Source organism: Rhinolophus hipposideros, assembly GCF_964194185.1.
Source record: "Rhinolophus hipposideros genome assembly, chromosome: 14".
Classification (NCBI taxonomy): domain Eukaryota; kingdom Metazoa; phylum Chordata; class Mammalia; order Chiroptera; family Rhinolophidae; genus Rhinolophus; species Rhinolophus hipposideros.
The window spans coordinates 61906735-61931654 of NC_138060.1; the positions used below are offsets into that span (position 1 = coordinate 61906735).

Here is a 24920-nt window from a genome sequence, read left to right on the forward strand (position 1 = left end):
CAGTGGAAGCACTGGGGTATAGCAGTGAACTAAACAAACAAAAGTTCCTGCACGTATGGAATTTATATTCTAGTGGTTGAGGGCATGGACTCTGAAATCTAACTTACTAGTTCGTTTACCAGTCCACCACTATGCGCTCTGTGTGACCTACTGTCTCTATAAAACAAAGACTGTGGTGACGGCTATGACTAGGTGGACAACAGTGGCAGCTCGAAGTGGTCAGATCCTAGAAATATTTTGAAAGTAGAGTCAAGGATTTGCTGACAGACTGGGTTCAAGGGAAAAAGTCACGGATTACTCCAAGGTTATGAGCTGGGGAAGGTTGTGAAGGAGACAAGTTTTGGTTTTGGCTGTGTTAACTTTGAGATGCTACTAGACATCCAAGTAATAACTGTTAAATTAACCCTGAAAACTGATTTTCCAAAGCCCTTGCCTTAGACTAGACGCAGGGGTGTCCAAACTGTGGCCCGCGGGCCAACTGCAGCCCACAGTCCATTTTCAATTGGCCAGGAGCAAATTCCAAAAATATAGGTTACTTAAATAAACCAAGTGAGGCAATAATACTTCACCTCCAGTGAGTGGCCCGGCTGTTTGTGTATTTTACCGCATATGGCCCTTGGTAAAAAACGTTGAAAAAAGTTTGTACACTCCTGGACTAGAGTGTATCAGTGGAATGATACTCTGAAGACCTGCCCTCAAGAATTCTCTTAGTTTCCATAAACCTCAATTTCGTTACCCACAAAATGGGTTTCATCACCGTCTTATACGTTATGAAGATAAAAATAGATATTTGTAAAGTATCTAGCCCAATAATCCAGCGGCCGATAATTCAACAAACGATCAACTAACGTTCCTTCTCCTAAAGCCGGGTTAAGCGGGTGTTTTACATCGGGTCATTGAAAGCAAACTGTACTCTCTAAGGCACTTTGAGGAGGGCGAAGAATTACTATGCCGAATAAAGACAACTCTAATTCGGGTCTGCAAAAGGCGTGGCAACTCCGCGGTGATTTGAAATAAAGGGAAATACGCAGGGAATTAACAGCGGGCGTAGGAACAGGCTGCCCTAGCGACCACATTTCCCAGCAGCCCTTGCGCAGGCAGGCACCTTCGCAGATTGGACGCCTCTTCAGGAGGCGTGTTCGGGGGAGGGGATAGGCGCGAAGTACTGTGGGTAGGAGACGGCCGTCGACGGAGGCGCCATTTTGTGAAGCGGCGGTACCCTGTTGGATATTCTGGGGCACAAAACCGCTACTTCTGCTACTTCGGTTCCTCCTGAGGGTAAGTGCGGCGGCCGGCCGTGATGACTGGCAGTTCTTGCTGTTGAGGCAGGCCCTGTGGAGCCTTTCTGTCAGTCGAGGGCGGCGGCCCATCAGACCCAGCCGGATCGTGAGGGGCTAAACTACCCGAGGTATTGGAGGGCCGCGCCCCTCTTCGCCGCCAACCCTGAGCTCTCAGGGGGCGTTTTCCCGCCCAACCCCAGGCTCCCTTCCTTCGGGCTCTGCATGTGTCCCTGCCGGGACGCGTTTCCGACTCAGCCCAGCTGAGCGCGGGACCGTCGCCGTCCCTCGGGTACTCTTCAGGGGCGCCCCGCGGCAGTTTCTCGCTACCATCACCCCGCAGCTGCACCTAATCCGCCCTCTGCGGAAGGCTGTTTGGTGAAGGTTGATATGCGGGCTGGGAACCTTTTCGGGGGCGGGCGAGGCGTGTGCGGGGAGGGAGGGGAAGTCGGCCACGGGAGTCTGTGGGGCAGGCCGTGGCGCCGCCATGTCCGCCGCGACGCTCGGCGGAGGTGGGTCCGGGCACGGCCCGCGAGACGAGGGGCGGCAGCAGCGAGTCCGCCCAGGGCCTCGTTTCTCCCGCATGATTCTCTTCCATTTGATTAATTCAGCAAATGTTCGTTGGGCGCCTGCTCCAGAACGGGCGCCAGGGACGGCCGTCACCGGGGTCTCGGGCCTCGCCGGCGTCGGACGTGTGCTCGGTGTGTGTGATGTGTTGTCACGGCCGGGGCGCTCGGGGCCTGGGGGTGACTGTGACCGGGGAGCTGACTCGTGTGGGCATTTCGTCCGGTCCGACTGAAGTAGCTTTGCAGCCGCCGTTGTAAATGGAGATTGCAGCCAGCGCAGCACCCCGGCTTCCAAAACGTTTACATTTTTTTCTGCAGAAAGTTTTGAATTTCACGTTGCTGCTTGTATTAAAAAAGGCACTTTGGTTCATGTTTTAACCGTCGTCTACCCCATTGGAGTCTCTTGGATGCAAAACACGGGAGCTGGTTGCAGATCTGTCCTTTTTGCTTTATAATCTTAACGTAGGAGCAGGGAAAGACTCTTGCGCTTGCATCCTTTTATGGGTTCGTTATTGAATATAAAATATGGTGTTTTAAAGTGTGCTTCCTCTTCCTGCTTTGCTCATTGTTCACAAAACGTTAGCATGGTTTTAACGTTGGCAGCTGGTCCCCACCGCCGTCCCCCACTTAGATAATCACTGCTTTGACTTGGATGAAATTCCAGCCTCACTAGTGTCCCATCTTATAGAATGATTGACTTAAATGATCTCAGATTTGTAGCAACCGATAATCTCTCTTGTTTCCTAGAGAAAACAAAATTTGAACCTTTTGGAGCAGTGTGTTAGATCTTCAGTAAGACAATGGGTTCAGATAAACGGTAAGTTCTACTCTACATGCCTTTGAGCTCAACATTTTAGTGGGGGCTGAGCAATTTTGTTAAAATTATTTGTTTATCAAATACATGCTTGAGTGTCTTTATGCCAGGCATTGCTATGAGCACCTTCATGGTCCTTGTTCTCACAAGCATGCAGTTTAGTGAGAAGATTGAAGTACTGTGTGAACTGTGCTGCGAGAAAGGAAGTTGAGGGTGCTGTTAAACAGCAAGCGTATATATTGGCCAGGAAAGCTTCCTGGAGAAAGTATTCTCTAAGATGAAGCCTGAAAGGTAAGTAAGAATTAGGCAAAGAAGGGCAGGGTGGAGTGGGTCACTGAGGGTTCCCAGTGTGGATACCCGCCTATGCAGAAGCCAGATCATGCATTCTGGCACTTTGCACAGTACCCGGCTGTGGTAGTAAGCAATCATTGAGTGCCACTTCTTGTTATTGTCCCCTACATAGTAAGGTGATCCAGATTTATAGAGCCGAAAAGTTCTGGATCATGGGTTACATATAGAAAAACTGCTAAAGGATTAGCAGAAAGTAAAGATGAGAGTGTTTGCCTGCTCTACGGTTTCTCCTACTCAACCCATTTGATTTAAACACACAACCTTTGCTTACTCAATCACCTGCCCCCTTAGTATTGAGGCCAGTCCCAGTGATGGATCAGATTGATGGCCCAGAGGGACATCATGTCACATGATGTCATTATTTTATTTTTGTGTCAGCAGTCTGTGGTTCCAAATAACTTATTAAATTAACATTTACCCCTTTAGGGTCTCTCGCCCCCTTACTTTACATCATGAAATAGTCCTAGACTACTTATTTTCATTCGTTTCTTTTTATTAAATTTATGTACTCTAAATGAGATCCTAATAAAAACCTTTCCTTTGTCTTGTCCTTATATAGTAGTTTTAGGAACCTGGTAAAGAATTTATGAAAGATTTATGTATATCTGTGGTTAAATGGTCTTAAGCCTCTTTTTTTTAGATTTTCCTGTGGAGCCCAGTGCTGCTCGTAACCAAAAATAAACCAGATGTTATAGGAAATAATGTTCTCTGATGGTGCTAGTTATGTCTAACAAACGAACTACTTTGTTAACTGCCTGGTGGGGAAAAAAAGACTTATTTAACTCATCCAGGTTGTTGGTCCATTTCTAAGTAGTGTAATACCCTTGGGAGTGGATGAGTCAAGATTTGTTCTCCTTTGAAATTGGGTGAAATGCTAATAATTGCTTTCTTCCTACCTTTGATCACTAAGATCTGAATCACGGATGAATGGGGTGATATGTAGACCACAGACTTGGGAAAATGCAGGATAAACTTGGGCAACCTGACCCTTTCTCAAAAACATTAAACCCAAATATTCGATATCTGTATTTTCAGATTTAGCGTGAATTCCTAAAAATTACTTTTGCATTTAGGGATGTGGATGTTTTCCCAGTGGTTGTCTTTGTGAAGTGGAATTTGGTGATAAACTTTAAGGGATACATTAAACTATTTGGATATCTTATAAACTGAGCTGTGAGGTGTGTTTTTTCTTTTTTTAAAGTGGGGTGTTTTCAACCATGTTCTCTAAAGATACAAACTGTGATTTAGTTTAGAGTAAATGAAAATTATTTCCCTTGGCAGAGTGAGTAGAACAGAGCGTAGTGGAAGATATGGTTCCATCATAGACAGGGATGATCGTGATGAGCGTGAATCCAGAAGCAGGCGGAGGGATTCAGATTACAAAAGATCTAGTGATGATCGGCGGGGTGATAGATACGACGACTACCGAGACTATGACAGTCCAGAGGTGAGTGACCGGCAACTGTTCATGCAGTTGTTAGGAGTGTGAATTATATGCAGAAACCCTCCAGGATTCTTGACGTGAAATAAGTATACCCAGTGTGGAAATGGCTCCTCTTGAATATTGTATCAAACGCTCTATTCTGAAATCTATTCAGTTGACCCTCAAAGACAAACTTAGCCTTATAGTAATAGACATATTGGCCAGGGTTTACGTAGGGCTCACTATGCACCAGGCACTCTTTGGAGCACTTCACTCACATAAACTTACTTAGGTCTCACTACAACCCTATAAGATAGGTGTTATTCTCATTTTAAAGATGAAACAATCAGGCGTAATGATATACTGGCCCTGTTCCTGAGGTGGTGTTTCCAAAAGTTACAGTTTCAGTCATCTTAGCATAGCTTTTTTTCTTTTTTCTTTTTTTTAAAGATTTTATTGGGGAAGGGGAACAGGACTTTATTGGGGAACAGTGTGTACTTCCAGGACTTTTTTTTTCCAAGTCAAGTTGTTGTCCTTTCAATCTTAGTTGTGGAAGCGCAGCTCAGCTCCAGGTTCAGTTGCTGTTACTAGTTGCAGGGGGTGCTGCCCACCATCCTTTGCGGGACTCGAGGAATCGAACTGGCAACCTGGTGGTTGAGAGCCTACTGGCCCATGTAGGAATCGAACCGGCTGCCCTCCGAGTTAGGAGCATGGAGCTCTAACCACCTGAGCCACCGGGCCGGCCAGTGTCATAGCTTTTTTCACATTCCTTTCCATATGCATACATAGCTTTGTTTAGAAATAATTGTGCTGCCCATGTAATTTTACACTGGTTTTCTTTTTCCACTTTTTCCATGCACATAATCTTCATATTATAATAGGTAATGGTAGTTCATTGCGCGTGGTATATTGTATAATGAGTTGTTAAACCATTCTTTCTGAACTAAATGATTATTGACAGATTGGGGGGTGTTTTTGTTTGTTTTGTTTTTTGCTGTTTTAGAAAATACTGCAGTGGGCATCATCATGGAATTCTTGAATCATCTCTCTTGTTCCCAAAGATAAATTCCTAGGAATGGAAGGCCTGGATCAAAGGTTATAAACACAGTATGATTTTAATTGTAATGTTGTTTATTGTCAATCAGAGAGAACGTGAAAGAAGGAACAGTGATCGATCTGAAGATGGCTACCATTCAGATGGTGATTATGGCGAGCATGACTATAGGCATGACATCAGTGATGAGAGGGAGAGCAAGACCATCATGCTGCGCGGCCTTCCCATCACCATCACGGAGAGCGATGTAAGGGGAAACAGTTTTAACAAGCAGTCTAGTAGGCACAATGACCTTTGAGCTCCTCCCATTATTTTCTCGTGTTATTGTTTTATCTAAAGCTAATATCTCAGCTGGTGAAATATATTTCTCTTTTTAAGGTAGAGTTCTCTCAACTTGGTTCGGAGGTAAATTACCATTTATATTTAGGCATTAAAGCTCAATGTGGAGTTTTTAGAAGTTCTTTAACTACAAGAAGCCAGTCTTGTTTCTTCACTATCCCTTAGAAGTGGTTAGTACATTTTTATTGTATTGCTTACTGATTTGGTGAACATGTCTATATCAGTAAAAACACTTTATAATCTGGCCACCTTTGATGAAAGTTATACTGTCACTGTCCATTTGAAACATCTGAGAAGTCTGTTGAAAAGGAGGGCCATTTCTTGACTCCCCACTCCTCAGACTGGCCAACTGGGGCCTTGGTGTACTGGGCATTGCCCGATGTCCAGTGGCATCTGTGGCCCTTACCCATTCCTTCCAGGCATATCTACCACCTGCTTCCCCTGTGGGCCACTTTGGACAGGTCTGTCATTCTACTAATGTGCCTCTTTCTGCTTGAAAGCTACTTTATGTGAAGGCTTTCCTGATCTACCAGGTAGAATTTCTTCCTTATTCTCTTCCCAAAGCACTGTATCCGTGACAGTCATGTAGCACTTATATTGTGGCTGTCAACATACACATCTCATTTCCCCCATAAGATCACAGATCTCTGCAAACAGGCTTCCATGTGAACTGGTCATCTCTGTGTCCCCAATGCTTGAATGCAGGAAACTGTTCAGCCAGTGTTGGTGGAATGATTGTGAGATTTTGAAGTCCGTTTTTAAAAATGTAAATGCATAGCATTGTCCCCATATCCATTGTATTGGAGTATTCAAAGTAATATTCTCACTAATGTTTAGTGAATTTTAGACAAAGCTGAAAGTAAGTATTGGATTCACACAGTTTTTGTCTTCTACATACTGGAAGTGACAAATGTGAGTTGAGATGTTAGAATTAATGGTGGGTGATTATATAATTTGTGGTCCACTGCACACCTGCTATGCTCTGTGCTATATTAGATGCTACAGTGATACAGAGCCATGGATCCAAAAGTTATGGATGAGTAGCTAGTCGTCAGCAGGTGATGAGGACAATGCAGAGTAGAAAGGGCCCAGTATTGAAAGATGTCCTATTGAAAGAGGTCCTGCAGAATGGCTCTGAAAGCTTCAAGGGAGGTTGTTACTTGTGGAGGGTAAGGAAGTTCTCCATGAAGATACTAGTTGAGCTGATTCTTGAGGGATAGAAATATTTTGCTCTGGGAGAACTGGGGGAAAGGTGTGGTGAACTGGCCCTCCAGGCAGGGGCTTGTATGACTAGACCTGGGAATAGAAAGATACTGAATCTAGGGAAGGCCTTGCAACTGGCTTGGTTTGACTGAGTCAAAGGCTTTTGGTAGGAGAGAGGTGGATGGGAAGGTGCTGTCGTGGCCAGGTGCTGGAGTCTTTGAAAGCACAGCTAAGTAGAAAAGAAAGGTACTAAGGGTTTTGCTTAGTAGCAAAAGCTGTGCAGGATAGATAGCAAAGGCAGGGCTGAGCTCAGGCAGGGGGGCAATGAGCATGTGGAATGGGGGATGCACGAAATTCTGCAGGATACAATTCAGGAACGTTTACTCGTTGATCAGATTGTCCCCTTCAGGAGTCTGTTAGGCCTGTGGCCCTAGAAGCCCACAGAGGAAGTGTGTGGCGTAGGGAGAGCAGTGCCCTAGCTGACACTTGGGGGCCTGCCTGCTGGTACTGGAACAAGATTGTAATGCTTGTATGTTTTAGGCTTCAGGGAAACAGAAGTCCCTACCATAGAAGACTGGTTTTCAGAGAAGAATTTCTGAGGTTCCCAAGTACTGTGCAATAGTCTTAGAAAATTGGCTCATTGAGAACTAAAACATTTTAAAATTAAAGTATTTAATCTTCTCCTGAACTTCAGTTTATCACTTACATTATTATTTGCCTTTTTAGTTTGTCCCCACCACTGACATGTGAATTCTCAGAGTAACTGTCTTTAGTTGCTGTGTTGCTATATATGTTACTATATCGCTGCTTTTAAAGTAACTCTTACTCTGGTGACTAACTTTTTTAGTCACTATTTTACAAGCTTGAGCCTGAGTCACAAGATTGTGTCAGGCTCAGTGTAGCACTTCTCATACTCTGTGAAAAAATAAGTACGTGTACTGTCAATTTTCCTTATTTGTAGTAGTTCTGTTTATAAAGTCACTGCATACTGAACCATTGCTCCTAGGGAAAATACAAAGTTAGGTTCCTGTGAGCCTCTGGTCACAATATTTTCATCAACAGATCAATACATAACCCATTTTTTGTGTATTTCTATAGAGAGTTGCCTATTTATATTGTTGATTTGTTAGCATTGAACTCATGGCCAATAGCACTATAATTCGTACCTGAATGAAGCTAATATATGTGTTTTCTCTGTAAGGGCCATTATGGTCTTCTTACACTCAGGAACAGTATATACTACTACACTTGGAGAGTCATTTAAACGGTGAAATCACCAACAAAAAGTACAAAACTGAAAAAGTTGGCACTAAATAGACTGAAAAGGCCACTTGTTAACAGTATGAAAGCTAAACCAAGGCAAGACATTGCCTCAGCCAAAAACGTGTGCATTGGGTGACTCAGATTCTTCACTGCTTTGCACATGCGCATGACAGCACTGCAAGTATTGGCTTGGAGTTACAAATTTAGTGAGTAGGCAAATTTGCAGATATGGAATCCACAAGTAACAGGGATCCGCTATGTAATCCTACAGCCTTTGCACATAATTTTGGAAAATTGGAGCCACTAAGAAAGAATCTCTGTTTCACAAATTAGGCCTTGTGTTTTTGTCCATGTCCGTGTCCCCCCCCCCACCCCGGGAGTATTGCTTCCTGGTATGATTGATAAAGAGACTAATGTATTTTTTATTTTTATAATTGTCTTTTTCACTAAGGTCTTGGTCTAACATCAATAATAAACATAACAGCCAGAATTGTTTCTTCTAGGCCCAGTTAATGTTTTTTGATTTATTAGGAGCCTAAAAATGTCTGACCTTTGTTTTTTCACCATTAAAGTAAATGTAAGAAAATTCTTTTTAACTTAAGATGTTGTGCAGAAATGTTTATCTTAAGGGGAGTTTCTCATTTTTTGGCTATTGATTCTTGATTATGTGCTTTAGAGGACAGCAACACATCCTGTGCCTGTTTAAATCTCATTTTCTCTCTAGTCCTTTAGAACAAAGGACAGCGAGATTAGAATGAAGGAGGAAGGCTTGAGGGACAGCATACCATGAGCAAGACTGTGTATCATAACATAAACAATTGTCCCTGAGGGAAATTGCCAGGCAGCATATGTAAAGAATGTCTCCAGGGCTGCAATAATACATTGATTTCTGTGAGAAGTGTTCCTTTTATTCCATTTTTAGAATAATTGCATTTGGGTGATGGAAGTTATAAACTTGGCTAATTAAGCAGTTGATGTAATTCCATGTTCTTGAACTTTCTTTGGTGTGGAATAGTTTGGTGGCTGAAGCGTTTACTATAAATGTGTAAAACTCTGCAGATTCGAGAAATGATGGAGTCCTTTGAAGGCCCTCAGCCTGCAGACGTGAGGCTGATGAAGAGGAAAACAGGTGAGAGCTTGCTCAGTTCCTGCTGTTCTGGTTCTTTTCCCCACTCCCACCTCAGTCCCTAAAGACCATCCTGATACCCCCAGTCTTCAAGCACATGAATTCAGAATGAAAGGTTTGCCATGGCTAAGGAATGTGACTCTTTGAAAACGATGTTAGCATCTGAGGACCTTTTAAAAACTTTGTTTTTAGGGACTTTTTCTTCCTTCGGTAAGTAGTGATTTATAAACTCCTTTGACTGTTGTAGTCGGTTGCATGGTTACTTTTTAAGCGTGGAATCAAATCGATGGCACTTAGTTCAGGCGGCTTGGTTCCTTGCCATGGCAAAGTATCAAGAAGATCCCCAAGTCAAGTCACATTTGTAAAGCTGCTTCCCAATTGGCTTTGTCACGCAGTGTTGAAGCAGTGGGAGAGAGATTCACCTGTTATAAAGGAACTGACTAACACGAGTATCCCGTCTATATCTGAATGCTGTCTCTAGGTGTAAGCCGTGGTTTCGCCTTCGTGGAGTTTTATCACTTGCAAGATGCTACCAGCTGGATGGAAGCCAATCAGGTTGCTTCACTCACCAAGTCTAGATATTCATGAAAATGGAACAAGTCTGTACAATTAAAAAAAAAAAAAAAGGTTGAAGGAGTGGTTTGTTCCAAAGGAGTGACTTTAAAAAAAATAAAAGCTTTGTATATATTAAAATTGATATTACTAGAAAAAATATAGTACCAAGGACTGCATTGCAGAATTTACTCTGCCTTTAAACATGGCTACCTGGCAGGGCTTTGTTAACCACTGAATACCTGTCTGGTAATTACCAAAACATCTTGATGTTCCCTTTTTCCCTACCTGATTATGTTTCTATCCCTTATGTCCGTTGAGAGTAATCTTAGACTATCTAACTCTCGATTTCAACAGTAAAGAGAATATAATAGAAGTCTGCTGCAGGCATTTTATAAATAATTCCTCGTTTCTGCTTGGAGACCACAAGCCTCCTGGAGGTATTACTGCTCATGTGGGTCTTCAAGGACTATTTAAGGACCTAGTAGAATTTATCAACAATAAGTTTGATGCGATTAGCCTGGGAGCTGGTGTCCTGCTGCTGTCTAATCTAGTTAGAATGGCATTAACATTCTAATCTCCCTGAGAATGCCTGTTATAGTCTGTTCAAAGTGAATCATTGATGGTTCTTTGATGCAGCATTAACTAAAGTGTCAAGATAATGTTCAGTGCTTGGCACTTAAATAACATTTTTGCCAGAACTCCAAAGCACGGTATTAAATGCCTTAACCAAGTGCATTCTGGGAAGTTTGCTTAACTCATGTTGCTTTCCTGCAGCATTTGTGATTTTTCACCCATAAACGTTATATTCTTTGATTGTTAATATATTGCCATTTATAACAAGACTCACTAATGAGGGTATCATTTTGATTGACTTGACTTGTTATACTTTTAAGCCTCTCATTTTCTTAACCCAGAGGTGACAACCTGATCTTACAAAAGTAGAGCTTCATCCATTTCATACCATGGACACCATCCTAGTAAATTCAGAACATACATGAGCTTCATGTGAGTCTGTTTTCTTGATATGACAGCATCCTTTGATGGAGTGGATGTATCAGAATGACGTGCCTGGGAGTTTAAAACTCCTAAGAAATTAAAACCTGTAAGACATTTTAAAAGATCTCCACAATTTTAATGTATACAAAGCTATGCTAATGTGTAATACTTCATTACAGCTCAAATTCACTCCAGAAATAAAAGGCCAGTAGGATTAGGGACTGAGTGATAGTTTGGAGTCTCCCTAGCACACATCTCTCCCAGTGGGATGATCTGTTGACATATCTCCCCGCTTCTTTATTTTTGCTTCTGTACAACACAAGGAGTGGATGGCCCTTTAGCTTTTTCCCTCTTGGCCAGACACGCAGTCTTGCCTTTAGATATTAGACCGTATTTTAGATAAAGACCGTATTCACAGCGTGTCTTAACTCTTCCAGGATTTGCAAGAACCAAATTGCTCAACAGTATGTATGTTTAGAGGGGTTAGACTCCTTTTAAAAATCTGGATAGCTAACCTCCTACTTAAATCTGTTCTGATAGTGTCAGAACACCCCACTCCCTTCCCCTCTTCCCCCTAAAACAGAAAAAGGAAAGATGCTCCTGTTAAATGAAGGCTCTTTGGGGGCAGGTGCTGGCTATACTCTTGGCTAGACTGATTCAGCTTGGAGTTTTGACCTTTTAAAATGAAGTCCCTTTTAGTCACGTGGTTGACTTGAAGGATGAGGTGGTGTACGAGCATCTATAAACTTGCTAGCCCCCTGAAGAAACTTCATTGGCCTCCTGGTTACTCATCTCGAAGAGAGTACCATCTGTTTCGAAGAAAAACACATCTGTCACCTAGGACATTACATGGCTGCAATTGGCAGGAAGAAATCTCATTTAGCTCTTTTAAGAGTCGATGGCATTCAGAATAGTTCCTCCTGAGAAAGAGTTGTAAACAGATTCCCTTTTAAAATGAGTTTCCCTCCCCTTGTCCCCCAAAGGATATATTCTGAAGCAGGAGTTTGGGGGAAGGGGAAATATGAAGGCTTTTACTTTGCATAAGGATGGGGGACTGGGGCCAAAGTGAAGCAAAGCTCGAGGATACCATGCTAAGGGCTTAAGTAGGAGGCAACCTCAGAATTGGGAGAGTTGTGTTTTCTGCTTTTTGAAATAGACTGTCACTCTCAGGCAGCCTGTCAATGCTGAATGTTAGGACTTCTGTCTCTGCTGGAGACACGGCCTGGTGCATGTCAGCGTTTAGTGTTTGGCAGCTTTCTCAGCACTCCCTGACTCCGTTTACCTTTACTCCGCATCCCATTCTCTTACTGCCTATCTGAAGGATTGGATGGGCAGAGTATAGGTGGCGGTGGTTGGTCCTCCCCGTATGTTGTCCATTTAATTCCAGAGCACTGATTTTTCCGAAGTGTGCTCTGCCCTGGGAAAATGGACACGTGTTCCCCACAATGGGAATAACTAATTACTGTGGTGCTTTTTTTTTTTACAGAAAAAGTTGGTGATTCAAGGAAAGCACATTGCAATGCATTATAGCAATCCCAGGCCTAAGTTTGAAGATTGGCTTTGTAACAAGGTAAGTAGCTTGTGTTCTCTCCAAACAGGCAGAATGCCTTCGGGGTTTTGTTTCTGTTTGTGTGTGTGTTTGTCTAAACAAGGAAACAAGTACACAATCACCATCTTTTATCATAGGGTGATTTTTGTGCTTTGTGACGTTCTTTGGGTCATCCTGTAAACGTATGAGAGGACAGAATCTCTAGAACACTAGAGATTTTGTTTGTTAAGATCCAGGGTTGAAGCCCAGTGTTTTCATTAAGATTTTAGGTTTGTTTCACTTGACTGTTTCTTGAACTCTAGCGCTCTCAACTCATGGCATTTCCTTAAGTACATTAACAAAAATCCTTGTGAACCCTGCTCAGGTTATTGTAAGGTCTGTTATATTCCTGTGACCACTATACCATGTCGAACTTGGGTGTTGCCGTTGACATTTTGAGAGTGCTCAGACTCTCTGTTCTACATGTGTCCCGTGTCCAGTAGGGAGCTAGACAGTATTCCATTTACATTGTGTTTGTGTATAGAGAGTGGTCCATATAGTGCTCTTCTGATACAGGAAGAACTTTGCCGATGACTGGCTGTAAGGTTTTGGGGTGAACTGAAACTTTTCCCCCAACTTGATAAAAATGGAATTCTACCTCAAAATACATCAAGATTTGTTTTTCTTGGAAGAATTCACATAGCGAAGCATTCTAAGTTCTTAGGTTAATGCCACTTTGTCTTGGATGCATGATACCACTTTCTGCTTCTTATGTTGCTTACGGGGATTTGCCCATGGCCCTGTTGCTCTAACCCACGCTGTTAGTAGTAAGCCTGGCCTACTGTGAGAAATAATTATAGGTAAAACTTTTTTTTTTTTCCAGTGCTGCCTTAACAATTTCAGGAAAAGACTAAAATGCTTCCGATGTGGAGCGGACAAATTTGGTAAGCCCAGATTCAGCTGTTTGGAATATGCATTAAAACCTGACTAATTGGGTTGTCTGTGAACCTGAGGGAAAGTACAGATTGTGGGGCATTTAAACGAGTAACTTGTGTTTTCCTTAAACTTTCTTAGCATAGGTTTGGTAGATGCTGCTGATGATTATGAGAGTGCAGAGTTCCTTTAAGTTCTCTTATTTTCCCAAATAAAGTGTGCTTGCCTGGATTGCATTCTGCACTTGCTTCTCTTTAGTACAGAAATCATGTCACTCCTCCGCTGGCCCAATTTTTGCATTCCACATTTATGTCAAAATTAATGATGTTTTACTATAGCCACAAATGTTTTTTAAAAAATTACTTCATTTACTTAAAATTAAGACCTTGGTGTTTGAATATATGTCTTTACTAAAAATACATTGGTTTAATTGTTTGTCTTCAATTACTGAGTCTCCCCCTCTGTTTCCCTTCTGTTAGACTCTGAACAGGAAGTGCCCCCAGGAACCACAGAATCTGTTCAGTCTGTGGATTACTACTGTGATAGTAAGTTCGAGTATAATCTTTTGGCCTGTATGTTAGAAGTTGGCCTTAGTTGGAAGTTTTTATTCTCTTATCCTTTTTTTTTTTTGGGGGGGGGGGTTAGTTATTAGCCTTTAAGTAGATTTTAAAATAAGGTTGGAAAAAAGTACATGTCATTTACCATAAAATTAACTTTTTTTTTTTTATTGGGGTGACAATTGTTAGTAAAATTACATAGATTTCAGGTGTACAATTCTGTATTACATCATCTATAAATCCCATTGTGTGTTCACCACCCAGAGTCAGTTCTCCTTCCATCAGCATATATTTGACTCTTACCCTTTTTAATGAACAGCAGCAGCTTCAGGTTGTCCTATTAAAAGATTGGTGTTTAGAATCTTCTCTATGTGAAAGTAAAAGATACGCTAAGAACCTCCCAAAATGGATTTATTTGTTTGCACTTGAACCTGCTTTGAAAAACATTGGTGGTAGGAATGCATATACATATCTCATTTGTCTCATTCACCCCCAGCAATCATACTTCGAAACATAGCTCCACACACTGTGGTGGATTCCATCATGACAGCGCTGTCTCCCTACGCATCCTTAGCTGTCAATAACATTCGCCTCATAAAAGACAGACAGACTCAGCAGAACAGAGGCTTCGCATTTGTACAGCTGTCTTCTGCAATGGTGAGGTGCTCATTGAATCTTTCCTTTTAAAAGAAACTGCTTCAAGAGGCAAATGTGGTTCATCCAATTTTGATACTATGTGTAAGGCTCCTAGAGCCCAAAGTTCTCAAGACTACATGGTGACAGTTAGTGCTAAACTACAGGCCCGTTACTTTGATAAGTGATAAAAATACTGCATACACTGGTAGATAACTGGCAGAACTTAAGTTTGAGCCATAGTTCAGTACTTCATGCTTTATTTTAAATTGATTTAGCATTTACTCCTTTAATAATACTGGATACCTTCGTATTCTGGTGGAAAAAGGAGTATTTTTTTTTCCCCTCAAGATTTTGTATCCACAAACAATAATGAATTGCTGTTCTGTTTTTGTTTTTTTTTTAAAAAAAAGCTATTTCTTTGAATGGGGTTAGTGGTAGGAAGAGATTTTTAATTACATGACAGTTGTTTTTCTTCATATTCTCCTTCAGGATGCTTCTCAGCTGCTTCAGATATTACAGAGTCTCCATCCTCCTTTGAAAATTGATGGCAAGACTATTGGGGTTGATTTTGCAAAAAGTGCCAGAAAGTGAGTGTCTTGATCTTACTTCAAACCGTTGCGTATGCACACTGGTCCAGGGATGCTTTGCTGACCTTAAGCCTTTGTCCTCTGCACTGAGACACTACCCTCCTTGGTTGCTAAGGACAGGAGGGAGACAGTTGTCTCCTTAGAGCTTATTCCCTCCAGTCCTCAACAATCAGTTGCCAGAAAACTTCAGAGCAAGACAAAAGCAGACATGACAGATGGATTGAGAATATGTGCTATGCAAACTGCTTTAGCATAGTGCAAACCCATCTGAAATCTTTCCTTCCAGAACAGCATGCTAATAGCTTCATGTATATAGAGCTTCAGTCTAGCAATGTAAATTTACCATTTCTAGTATCATTGCTCATCCAACAGACACCTTATTAGAAGGCAGGGTACAAAGTGTTACAGTGATACTACAGGGACACTTGCCCACTGAGGACTTTGCCCATGGAGACCCCTCCCCACTCTGAAAGGAGGCCTTGCTGACATTTGAGATCTCCCAGCAAAGACTGGAGTGAATTGCTGTTTCATGGGCGTGTGGGGTTACTGGTTGGGAGCGCACTGAGATGGACTCACATGATTGGATCTTGGTGGTTTCAGAGACCTGGTCCTCCCAGATGGTAACCGGGTCAGCGCTTTCTCTGTGGCGAGTACAGCCATTGCTGCCGCTCAATGGTCGTCCACCCAGGTAAGATGGAGGATCTTTCTGCTCCAAGTAGTGTGGTGGTGGTGCCCAAATTCACGGAAGTGAGCGCTCCTGTGACACTTGCCTTAGGAGCTCTCCAAGGAAGTTTTTAGGGAATACCTCCTAGTTTCTGTCCTTGGCATCCACTAAGTTTGTCTGTTTCCTTCTCTTTTGACGTTTTGTAGTCTCAGAGTGGTGAAGGGGGCAGTGCTGACTACAATTACCTGCAGCCAGGCCAAGATGGTTATGCCCAGTATGCTCAGGTAGGTCGATTTGACCAGCATCCACCTTCTGGTCTCCAGAGTATGTGTGAGAATAGCAGCTTTAACGGTGGACTTTTCTTCAGTACTCACAGGATTACCAACAGTTTTATCAGCAACAAGCTGGAGGATTGGAATCTGATGCATCATCTGCATCAGGTAGTAAACTTCACCTCCCTTTTCTCTTGTTTAAGCAGCTGCGATTGAGGAGATGCACCTAGATGTCCTAGCTAGACCCACAGCCACGAGTCCATTTCCCTGCAAGCCTAAGGGGCACATTTAGGGGTGTCACCATGTGCCTGAGGAGCTGGGGAAGATCAGAATTGCTCATGTTTACCAAGAACTGATCACAACCTCTTAGAGACCATGTCATGATGAGTGTTCGTTCTTGGAATTCAACTCTATTTCCCCTCTGTGTTCTTAGGAGTCATGGATGCCCACATAGATTCAGGAGCAAAGGGAGTGTGGCCCTAGAGTCTGGTGCCCAGACATCAATCAAAAGGGTCTCTATAAGAAGCCTTTGCTTTAGTTTTTGTTCCAGAATTATGAAAGCCTTGCAGTTAAATCTTTTCTCAACCCCGGGGTGGATGTGGATTCTTTCTTCCCTTTCTTCTTAGCCATTGTACACCCTTTGTGTATCACATTCTAGTAGGATTATAGAAATGAAAATGTCATAGATCCAGGATATTTAGTGGGAGTTAGCTTATTAAGAACTGACATGTCAAAGACAGAAGGCTAGGTTGGGCATTACAGGTCAAGGTTTTTGTCTTGGTGTTCAGTGCCTTAGCTCTTCCTAACCCCTGTGTTTGTATCATAGGCACAGCGGTGACCACCACCTCAGTGGCCGTAGTGTCCCAGAGTCCCCAGCTGTATAATCAGACCTCCAATCCGCCCAGCTCTCCGGTAATCCTGTTGTCCTAAATACAGAATTGGTGACTGTCGGGAAAACTTGGTTTTGGTGTACAAGTATCCTTTCCTGCTCTACGAGGCAGGATTGAATAATACACATTCTAACCTTACCTCACTTATGTCTGATAGTATTAGATAATAAAATTTGTGTATATATTTTGAATGTAAGTTTCCAAACGGTGTATTTACACTTTCTGCATGCTTCGACTTGACGTTTAGGAGGAAAGTTGTCGGCATGTGTTTGGCTCAAGGGTTGCCTTAGATCGCTGCTGCAGTGTGTGTGTCAGGGGAGCCCTTCCTCCGGGTGACTGCAGTGATTTAGTTCTCTTAAGAGGCTGTACAGTTGAAATTATATTGAAGCTGCTGTTCTTTGCAGACTGAGGAAGCACAGCCTAGCACTAGCACAAGTACACAGGCCCCTGCCGCTTCCCCCACTGGTGTAGTTCCTGGTACCAAATATGGTAAGCCAAACCTCATGGGGCTATTGACAGTTGGAAGGGCCTAGTTATTGCCTTTGTTTCATAAGAGTTCCTCTCCTTTTGTGGGCATCAGAGGGACACTTGGGGATGTGAGAGAAGACCATTAAGGCCTGTTGCGTCTCAGCAGCTTAGAATTTGAATGCAGCCAGTTTCTTACATGGGATAACTGTGTGCTGGGTTTTGCTTTTGCAGCAGTGCCTGACACATCCACTTACCAGTATGATGACTCATCAGGATATTACTATGATCCAACAACAGGGCTGTACTATGACCCCAACTCGCAGGTAACGACTGTTTTCCCCCTCGGTCCCACTGGAAATGTCTTAGTTTCACTTAGTCCATTTATGAGTCATGAAATGAAACATCTGCTGCAAAAAGGGTCCAGTGACCCAGATTAGTTTTAACTTCTTCGAAACTATCAAGATACAATTTTTATTTTAGGATTTAAATTTTTAATTTATGGGTTAGAAAAACTGTTTTGAGGTATAATGTGCATACAGAAAAATTCACAAAACTGAAGTGTTCAGTTCTTTGAATATTTACACATACACATTCATACACATTCCCAGTACACTGCAAGTTCCCTCATGGCCCTTTGCCGGTCGGGTCGGTACCCACCTCCCTTCAGTAACCACTGTTCTGACTTCTGTTGCCACGGACTGTTTTGTCAAATTAAAATTTATAGGTGACTTAACCTCTTTCTGGGAAGACCTCGATAGAAGTTTTCAATTACGATTTTTCTTCCGTATTTTTCTTCTTTTTTTTTAATTGAGATAAAATTCACACGACATAAAATTAACCATTTTAACCATTTAGAGTATATAATTCAGTGGTTTTTTTCTAGTATATTCACAGTATTGTGCAACCACCACTACTGTCTATTCTAGACCGTTTTCATCACCCCAAAAAGAAGCCCTGTCCCCAGTAAGCAGTCACTCCCTAGTGCCTCCTTACCCCAGCGACCACTGTCTGCTTTCTGTCTCTATGGCTTTGTCTATTCTACGTGTTTCAGATAAATGCAGTCAGATAGTGTGTGACCTTTTTTATCTAGCTGCTTTTACTTTGCACACCCCTGTGTATTCTTGAGGGTGAAAATTAGCAGATATGTGGGGTGATATTTTTTGGTGGTATAGATAATTTTTAAAGAGAAAAATCAACTTTAACAGTCCATAAATAAACAACTATTTATGACTAGGAACTGTATATATAGAATAATAAGTGCTTTTAACAGGAACTTGGCATTGAAAGCTTGTGGTTTCTGAGAGGTGTGAAGCTTTGTGGGACCTGCCTGAACCTCTGCATGGTTCTTTCACTTCTCTTGTTTGACACACGAGAGAGCTGCCTTTCCCAGGAGTTCTTGGTGGCCATAGACATTGTGACTCCTATGTCTGTGACCCACAGACCTTCCCCAGAAGAGACATGACAGTCTTCTGGGTCCCTGTTGAGCGTGTAGAGTGAGCAACTAGAGACTAAAGAGAACAGACAGGTGTTCCCATTTGCTGTGGCAGCTCTTCCCACAGACTTAAGACAAGGTTTCTTCACCTGTTACCTCCTTCCAGGATCCTGAGCTATAGGTGGTAGTGTTTTGCAGCCCTGTGTTTGCTTGCCTCAGTGTGCAGAGGGTTCTGGATGGTTGAACCTGATGGTGAGCTGTTCCTTGGTTGTCATGTGCGAGTAAAAGCTCCGGAACCACCTGCTTCGTAAAAATGGTCTATGGAAAGCAGTTCTTTGGGTGCCCTTTAGGCCCAGGGATTAGATTAATGGGAACTAAACTCCTGAGAAGAAACCATATTCTACTTTTGCCCAGGAAGTTTCACACCATCGCTTGGCTGGTTCATCATCCTCACCTACACCCAGGTGTACAGCTCCTCTAGGCGGGAAGTGTGACTGGCCATAGCATGTTTTATGTTTGTATGTTTGGGTTTTTTGACAAAACAACTTTGATGTGCCTTTCTGACAAAATAGTCCTTTAAGTTAAGGGTTTGACGTAACAGAAAGTCTGCATTAATTGTGTTTTTCCCCCCAGTACTACTACAATTCCTTAACTCAGCAGTACCTTTACTGGGATGGAGAGAAGGAGACCTATGTGCCGGCCGCGGAGTCTAGCTCCCACCAGCAGACGGGCCTGCCTCCTGCAAAAGAAGGGAAGGAAAAGAAGGAGAAACCCAAGAGCAAAACAGCCCAGCAGGTGAGAACGTGACCCAGCCAGGGACCCACACTTCTCTCTGGAATATTGAATGGGCTTAACTTTGTTTTGTTGCTTGTGGCATGTACATCAGCTTTATTTGGATTCTTAAAATCTGGGTCACACATCTTATTTACATGCAGTTCGTAGAGCATTTTGCAGTTTTGTAGTGTTACCATACGTTGTCTGTCTGTTGGTTTCCTAAATACTTGTGGGGTGGGGAGGGCAGGTTGAATCCTGGAAGACTCACAGGCTTCCGAGCACTGTTCATTAATGACTTGGATTGTATGCAGTAGCATCTCGTGGTGACATTTCCAGGTGGAAGTCGGGGCAAAAGGGGTTTTGTTACAGAGCATGTGGTTCAGATAAGACCGTTAAGGCTTATTGTCATGGCAGAGGAGACTAAAGTGTTTTCGAAGACTCACTACCTAAATGCTTTTTTGTCGTGGTGGTTTTGACATTAGATCGCCAAAGACATGGAACGCTGGGCTAAGAGTTTAAACAAGCAGAAAGAAAACTTTAAAAACAGCTTTCAGCCTGTCAATTCCTTGCGAGAAGAAGAAAGGAGAGAATCTGCTGCAGCAGATGCTGGCTTTGCTCTCTTTGAGAAGAAGGTAACAGCAGCAGGAACGGCCGTACTTTATAATGGGAATTTAAGTAAAACGTGAGGCTTACTTGTTCTCTGTTTCCCAGGGAGCCTTAGCTGAAAGGCAGCAGCTCATCCCTGAATTGGTGCGAAATGGAGACGAGGACAATCCCCTCAAAGTAAGGAAGTACCACCGGTGTTTTAAAGACATTTTCTGTGGTTTGTGTCTCACTCTGACTCTCAGCTGCATCTGGGGTGATGTGATTGCTACTTAAAACTGGATTCATGGTCACTGTCAGGGGGTGTTTGGAGCAGCCCCTGCACATACAGCCCATGTTCAGGGCTTTGTTTTTCCTGAGTGCGAGCAGGGGAGGTGGAGCAGTGAATGAGGCCTGAATTCCTCAGCTCTGTTAATTAAGTTTATTGTGTTTGTAAATAGAGAGTTTTAGTGATCTGGGAAGAGAAAATTAAGAAAAGGAAAAAATGGTGGCCACGTGGCTCAGTTGATTAGAGCGCGAGCTCTCAACAGGGTTGCTGGTTCAGTTTCCACATGGGATGGGGGGCTGCACCCCCTGCAACTAAAGATTGTAAGGGCGACTGGACTTGGAGCTGAGGTGCGCCCTCCACAACTAGATTGAAGGACGATGACTTGGAGCTGATGAGTCCTAGAGAAACACACTGTTCCCCAATATTCCCCAATAAAATTTATTTAAAAAGAAAAATAGTATTTTACTTGATAGATACTTGTCTGTGTGGGCTTTTGCTCTGTCTGTTGTATTTGGGGTTTTCCTATACGGTCAGTAGTTTGAAAACAGCCATCCAGGGAGCCATCTTGGGCCCCAAGCGGGTTGGTACCAGGGAGGCTGTCAGGCCCAGCACTCGAGGACCCAACAGCTCCATATGGCTGGATGGAGTGCCACTGACTTCTAAAGTGTGGCGTAGAGCAATGCGAGTTCTCCCATCTCTTGGGTTATACTTTGCTTTATCCAGCTACATAGCCATTGCTCTTCCCGTGGTACGTTTCCGGTGACTACCCTCCTTTTGTCCCCAGAGGGGTCTGGTTGCTGCTTACAGTGGTGACAGTGACAATGAAGAGGAGCTGGTGGAGAGACTTGAGAGTGAGGAAGAGAAGCTGGCCGACTGGAAGAAGATGGCCTGCCTGCTGTGCCGGCGTCAGTTCCCAAACAGAGACGCCCTGGTCAGGCACCAGCAGCTCTCAGACCTGCACAAGGTGCTGTGCTTCTCTGAGCTGGTCTGAGGTGGGGAGGGGAGGCCAGGGACCAAGACGACGAGAGAGCCCTGGCAGCAGTGAAAGTTCAGTAAATACCTGTGTTGGAAGATTGCCTTTTAGAAGGCTCTTCCTGATTACACGGCCTACCTCAGACATGGCAGGTTCCGTTTCAGACCACTGCAGTAAAGTGAGTTGTAATCTTTTGGCTGGCGGTGGGTCTTGCCTTCAATTTGTGGGGGAGAGGGGGAATCATGGAGCGCAGTAAAGCGAAGCACAATGAAATGAGGTATGCCTGTATAGAAATGAGGTATTCCACCCCAAGTATAGGGTGGAAGGGAGCATGGAGGAGGCTCCATAGACACCAGGCTCTGCTTTTTCTGCGTAGTGGGTTGAATTGGGCTTTTGACTCTAGGGCTATGGTAGATGTTGATAATGTTCAGATGTTTCCAAGTAGGAGCTTGGAATTCTTACTGTGTCTAAAATCTCTTGTATAGCAAAACATGGACATCTACCGGCGATCCAGGCTGAGCGAACAGGAGCTGGAAGCCTTGGAGCTGAGGGAGAGAGAGGTGAGTGACGGGTGGTGTGCCACTAGAAAGGGTATCTTGGGGTCTCTGCCTTTAGCTTTTATTTGTAGCACTTAGTTCCACTTTTCACCTGGCCACTGTGGCTCGTGTAGGCTGGAGCCAGGCTGTATGTGCTCTGTGAGCCGTGTAGTATCCCTCTATGAGGGTGCACGGACAGATGCCACCCTGAAGACTCTTCCCAAGTCCTGAACGCCGAATACCTGCCGGCCAGGGACACTGGATTTGAGGAAGGAGAGAGGGATCTCTGGGCTCTACCAGGGAAGCCCTCATGGGTGATGAGGGCGGCTTCAGATTAGGCTCGGGACAGCAGCGCATCAGACAATTGCAAGTGACGGAGGAGGCAGCAGTGGGCAGGGCGGAGCAGGGCTCGCAGTAATGGGCAGGGGTTTGGTAGTTAATGAGGCAGGTTGAGGGCCAGCCAGGCAGGGGTTTCAATGCAAATAGGAGCCTGTGGGTTAGAAATGAACCAGTGAGCAAGTTACTTCCTACCCCAAGTAATTCTGAGGTATCTGAAGTTAGGGCTTTTGCTTTCCTGTTTTTTCCACTGTTTGTGGTGCCTCCTTCCCAGGGAGTGCTCGTAGGTCCCTGGAAGCCACCTTGGCACTATCTGTCCCTGGAGATGGGCCTGTCCGAATGGGATTGGGCAGCTCCGCCCTCTTCTTCCTCTAGGACCTTGGCTGGCTGCTTGAGGAGTCTGACGAGGGGCAGCGGGTTAAATAAAACTGCTTGTTGGAGACAGTTCTGCCCCAGGTCCACACAGTCCATCTCCCAACCTGCTGTTTTAGATGTGACTGAGTGCAGCGGGCAGCCGGGACACACAGTGTCTCAGACCACGCAAGGCCATGCTCCAGACTGAGAAAATACTTGAGGTCCTCGAGTGTGGCTGCGCTAGGCTCTTACAGATTGAAGTCTGGATATCTCTAGCAGTGTTTATTCTCCTGTGTAGATGAAATACCGAGATCGAGCCGCAGAGAGACGGGAGAAGTACGGCATTCCAGAACCTCCAGAGCCCAAGCGCAAGAAGCAGTTTGATGCTGGCACTGTGTATGTGTTGTGCGCATTTCCCACTTCATTAGCTAGGCTCGGGCTGTTTTAAGTAACTCTGTGTTTGCCACCGGCAGGAATTATGAGCAGCCCACCAAAGATGGCATTGACCACAGTAACATTGGCAACAAGATGCTGCAGGCCATGGGTTGGCGGGAAGGCTCGGGTTTGGGAAGAAAGTGTCAAGGCATCACAGCCCCCATAGAGGTAAGCGGTGGGATTGGGCTTCCGTGGCGGGATGAGAGCGATGCTCCCAGGGGGCCTGGCCAACCCAAGGACAGCGTATTTTACACAGAAGGGTGGTCTCCTGAGTCACGTCTTCACCAAGTGGGAGTCCTGTTCCCTGATCCCTCCCTTCATCCTTCCTTTCAAGATACCAGTTGGGAGGAGTGGTGCAGCCCCTTGCTTGATTTTTCTGGTCTTTTGATATCTTTGGATATCAAAGATATCAACCTATTTTCTCCTGAGGACTGTATTTCTACGTCCTTTGTTATAAACAAACCCTTAACCAACCCCAACTCAGACTCATATAGTAGCTTCAATTGGATGTGTAAAAGGTACTGTTCTTTCATTTCTTTCTAAGTGATTTTGGTTATGTATAAAAAACAGATTATAATTTAGCAGGATTTTTGTTCATGATAAGAAATCGTTTAGTTGGTCTGAGCCCAGATTGAGACAGAATCCCAGGATTGGAGGCCCCATCCGTCTCATCCGACTAGAGCACTGCCAGTCATTGGCTCCCTCCCACCTGGCAGGCAGCTCCGTTAGGTCAGACTTACAGACTGTTCATCTTGTGCAAGCGAGTTCTGCTGACACCAGGCTGTCCTGCTGTGATATGTGCTCGTAATTACCAGGCCTGCTTGGGGCCCTTTCTAGAAAGGCTCGGATGCTTGCTCAGCAGGCATTGGGCGGTGGGGGTCGGGGAATGCGTGTCTGTCTGCCTGTCGTGCTTGGCCCGTTTTATTCCTTCAGACCTTAAACCTGCTCTAGGTCTCCAGTTCAGAAATTCGTGTCTTCAGAGCAAACTTCCGCTCTGCTGTCTCCTAGTGGGTGGGTGGTCCTGCTCCATGGGGAGTGGGCTGGATGAGAGGGAGTGGGAACAATCCATAGCCTACCTGCTAGCTGCTGATAGCAGTTTTGTTCCCCCAGGCTCAAGTCCGGCTAAAAGGAGCTGGCCTCGGAGCCAAAGGCAGCGCATATGGCCTGTCAGGTGCGGATTCCTACAAAGATGCTGTCCGGAAGGCCATGTTTGCCCGGTTCACTGAGATGGAGTGAGCACAAGGAATGGTCCATCTCCTGAATTCTTGCCACCAGTCTCTTTAAGGGCATGCCTCGTGCTGTTAATAGTTCTTAGGGTGAACCACTTCATTCTACAAGGTTCTCCCACTTCAAGGAGTTCCCCTCATGTGGGTTGTCAGGTGCATGGCCTTCCTGCCAGAGAGGGCTTGTGAGCTGGCCGAGGGGACAGTGAGTCTTTTATACGTAATGTGTACATACTGTAATGTAGTGTGTTTTACATGTGTAGCCTACGTAGTGGTCCATCAGCCCCTCGCATTCTTAGGGGGGTTGAAGATGCCCTAGGTGGTATATGACACCAAAGCCGCCTGTAATTTGTTGTCGTGCTGTCTTTTCTCGGCAAAAGCCTTGTGTATATTTGTATATTACACATTTGTACAGAATTTTGGAAGATTTTCAGTCTAGTGGCCAAATCTGGCTCCTTTACAAAAGAAATACCTTGGAAAATGA

The 24920-nt window shown here is 44.1% G+C and overlaps 1 protein-coding gene across 1 annotated transcript; it reads left to right on the plus strand.

The window, feature by feature from the left end:
* The first annotated feature begins 1164 nt into the window (after positions 1-1164).
* RBM5 (RNA binding motif protein 5) lies at positions 1165-24920 on the plus strand. The gene is made up of 25 exons (XM_081071648.1): positions 1165-1278; positions 2591-2660; positions 4290-4455; positions 5577-5732; positions 9350-9419; positions 9898-9971; positions 12454-12537; positions 13379-13439; positions 13908-13973; positions 14482-14642; positions 15111-15208; positions 15809-15896; positions 16079-16156; positions 16240-16312; positions 16971-17056; positions 17439-17523; positions 17734-17825; positions 19568-19729; positions 20191-20340; positions 20420-20491; positions 21364-21543; positions 22038-22112; positions 23077-23174; positions 23252-23381; positions 24324-24920. Exons 2-25 carry the CDS (start codon positions 2644-2646, stop codon positions 24447-24449), a joined length of 2448 nt encoding a protein of 815 aa, XP_080927774.1. The 5' UTR covers positions 1165-1278; positions 2591-2643; the 3' UTR covers positions 24450-24920.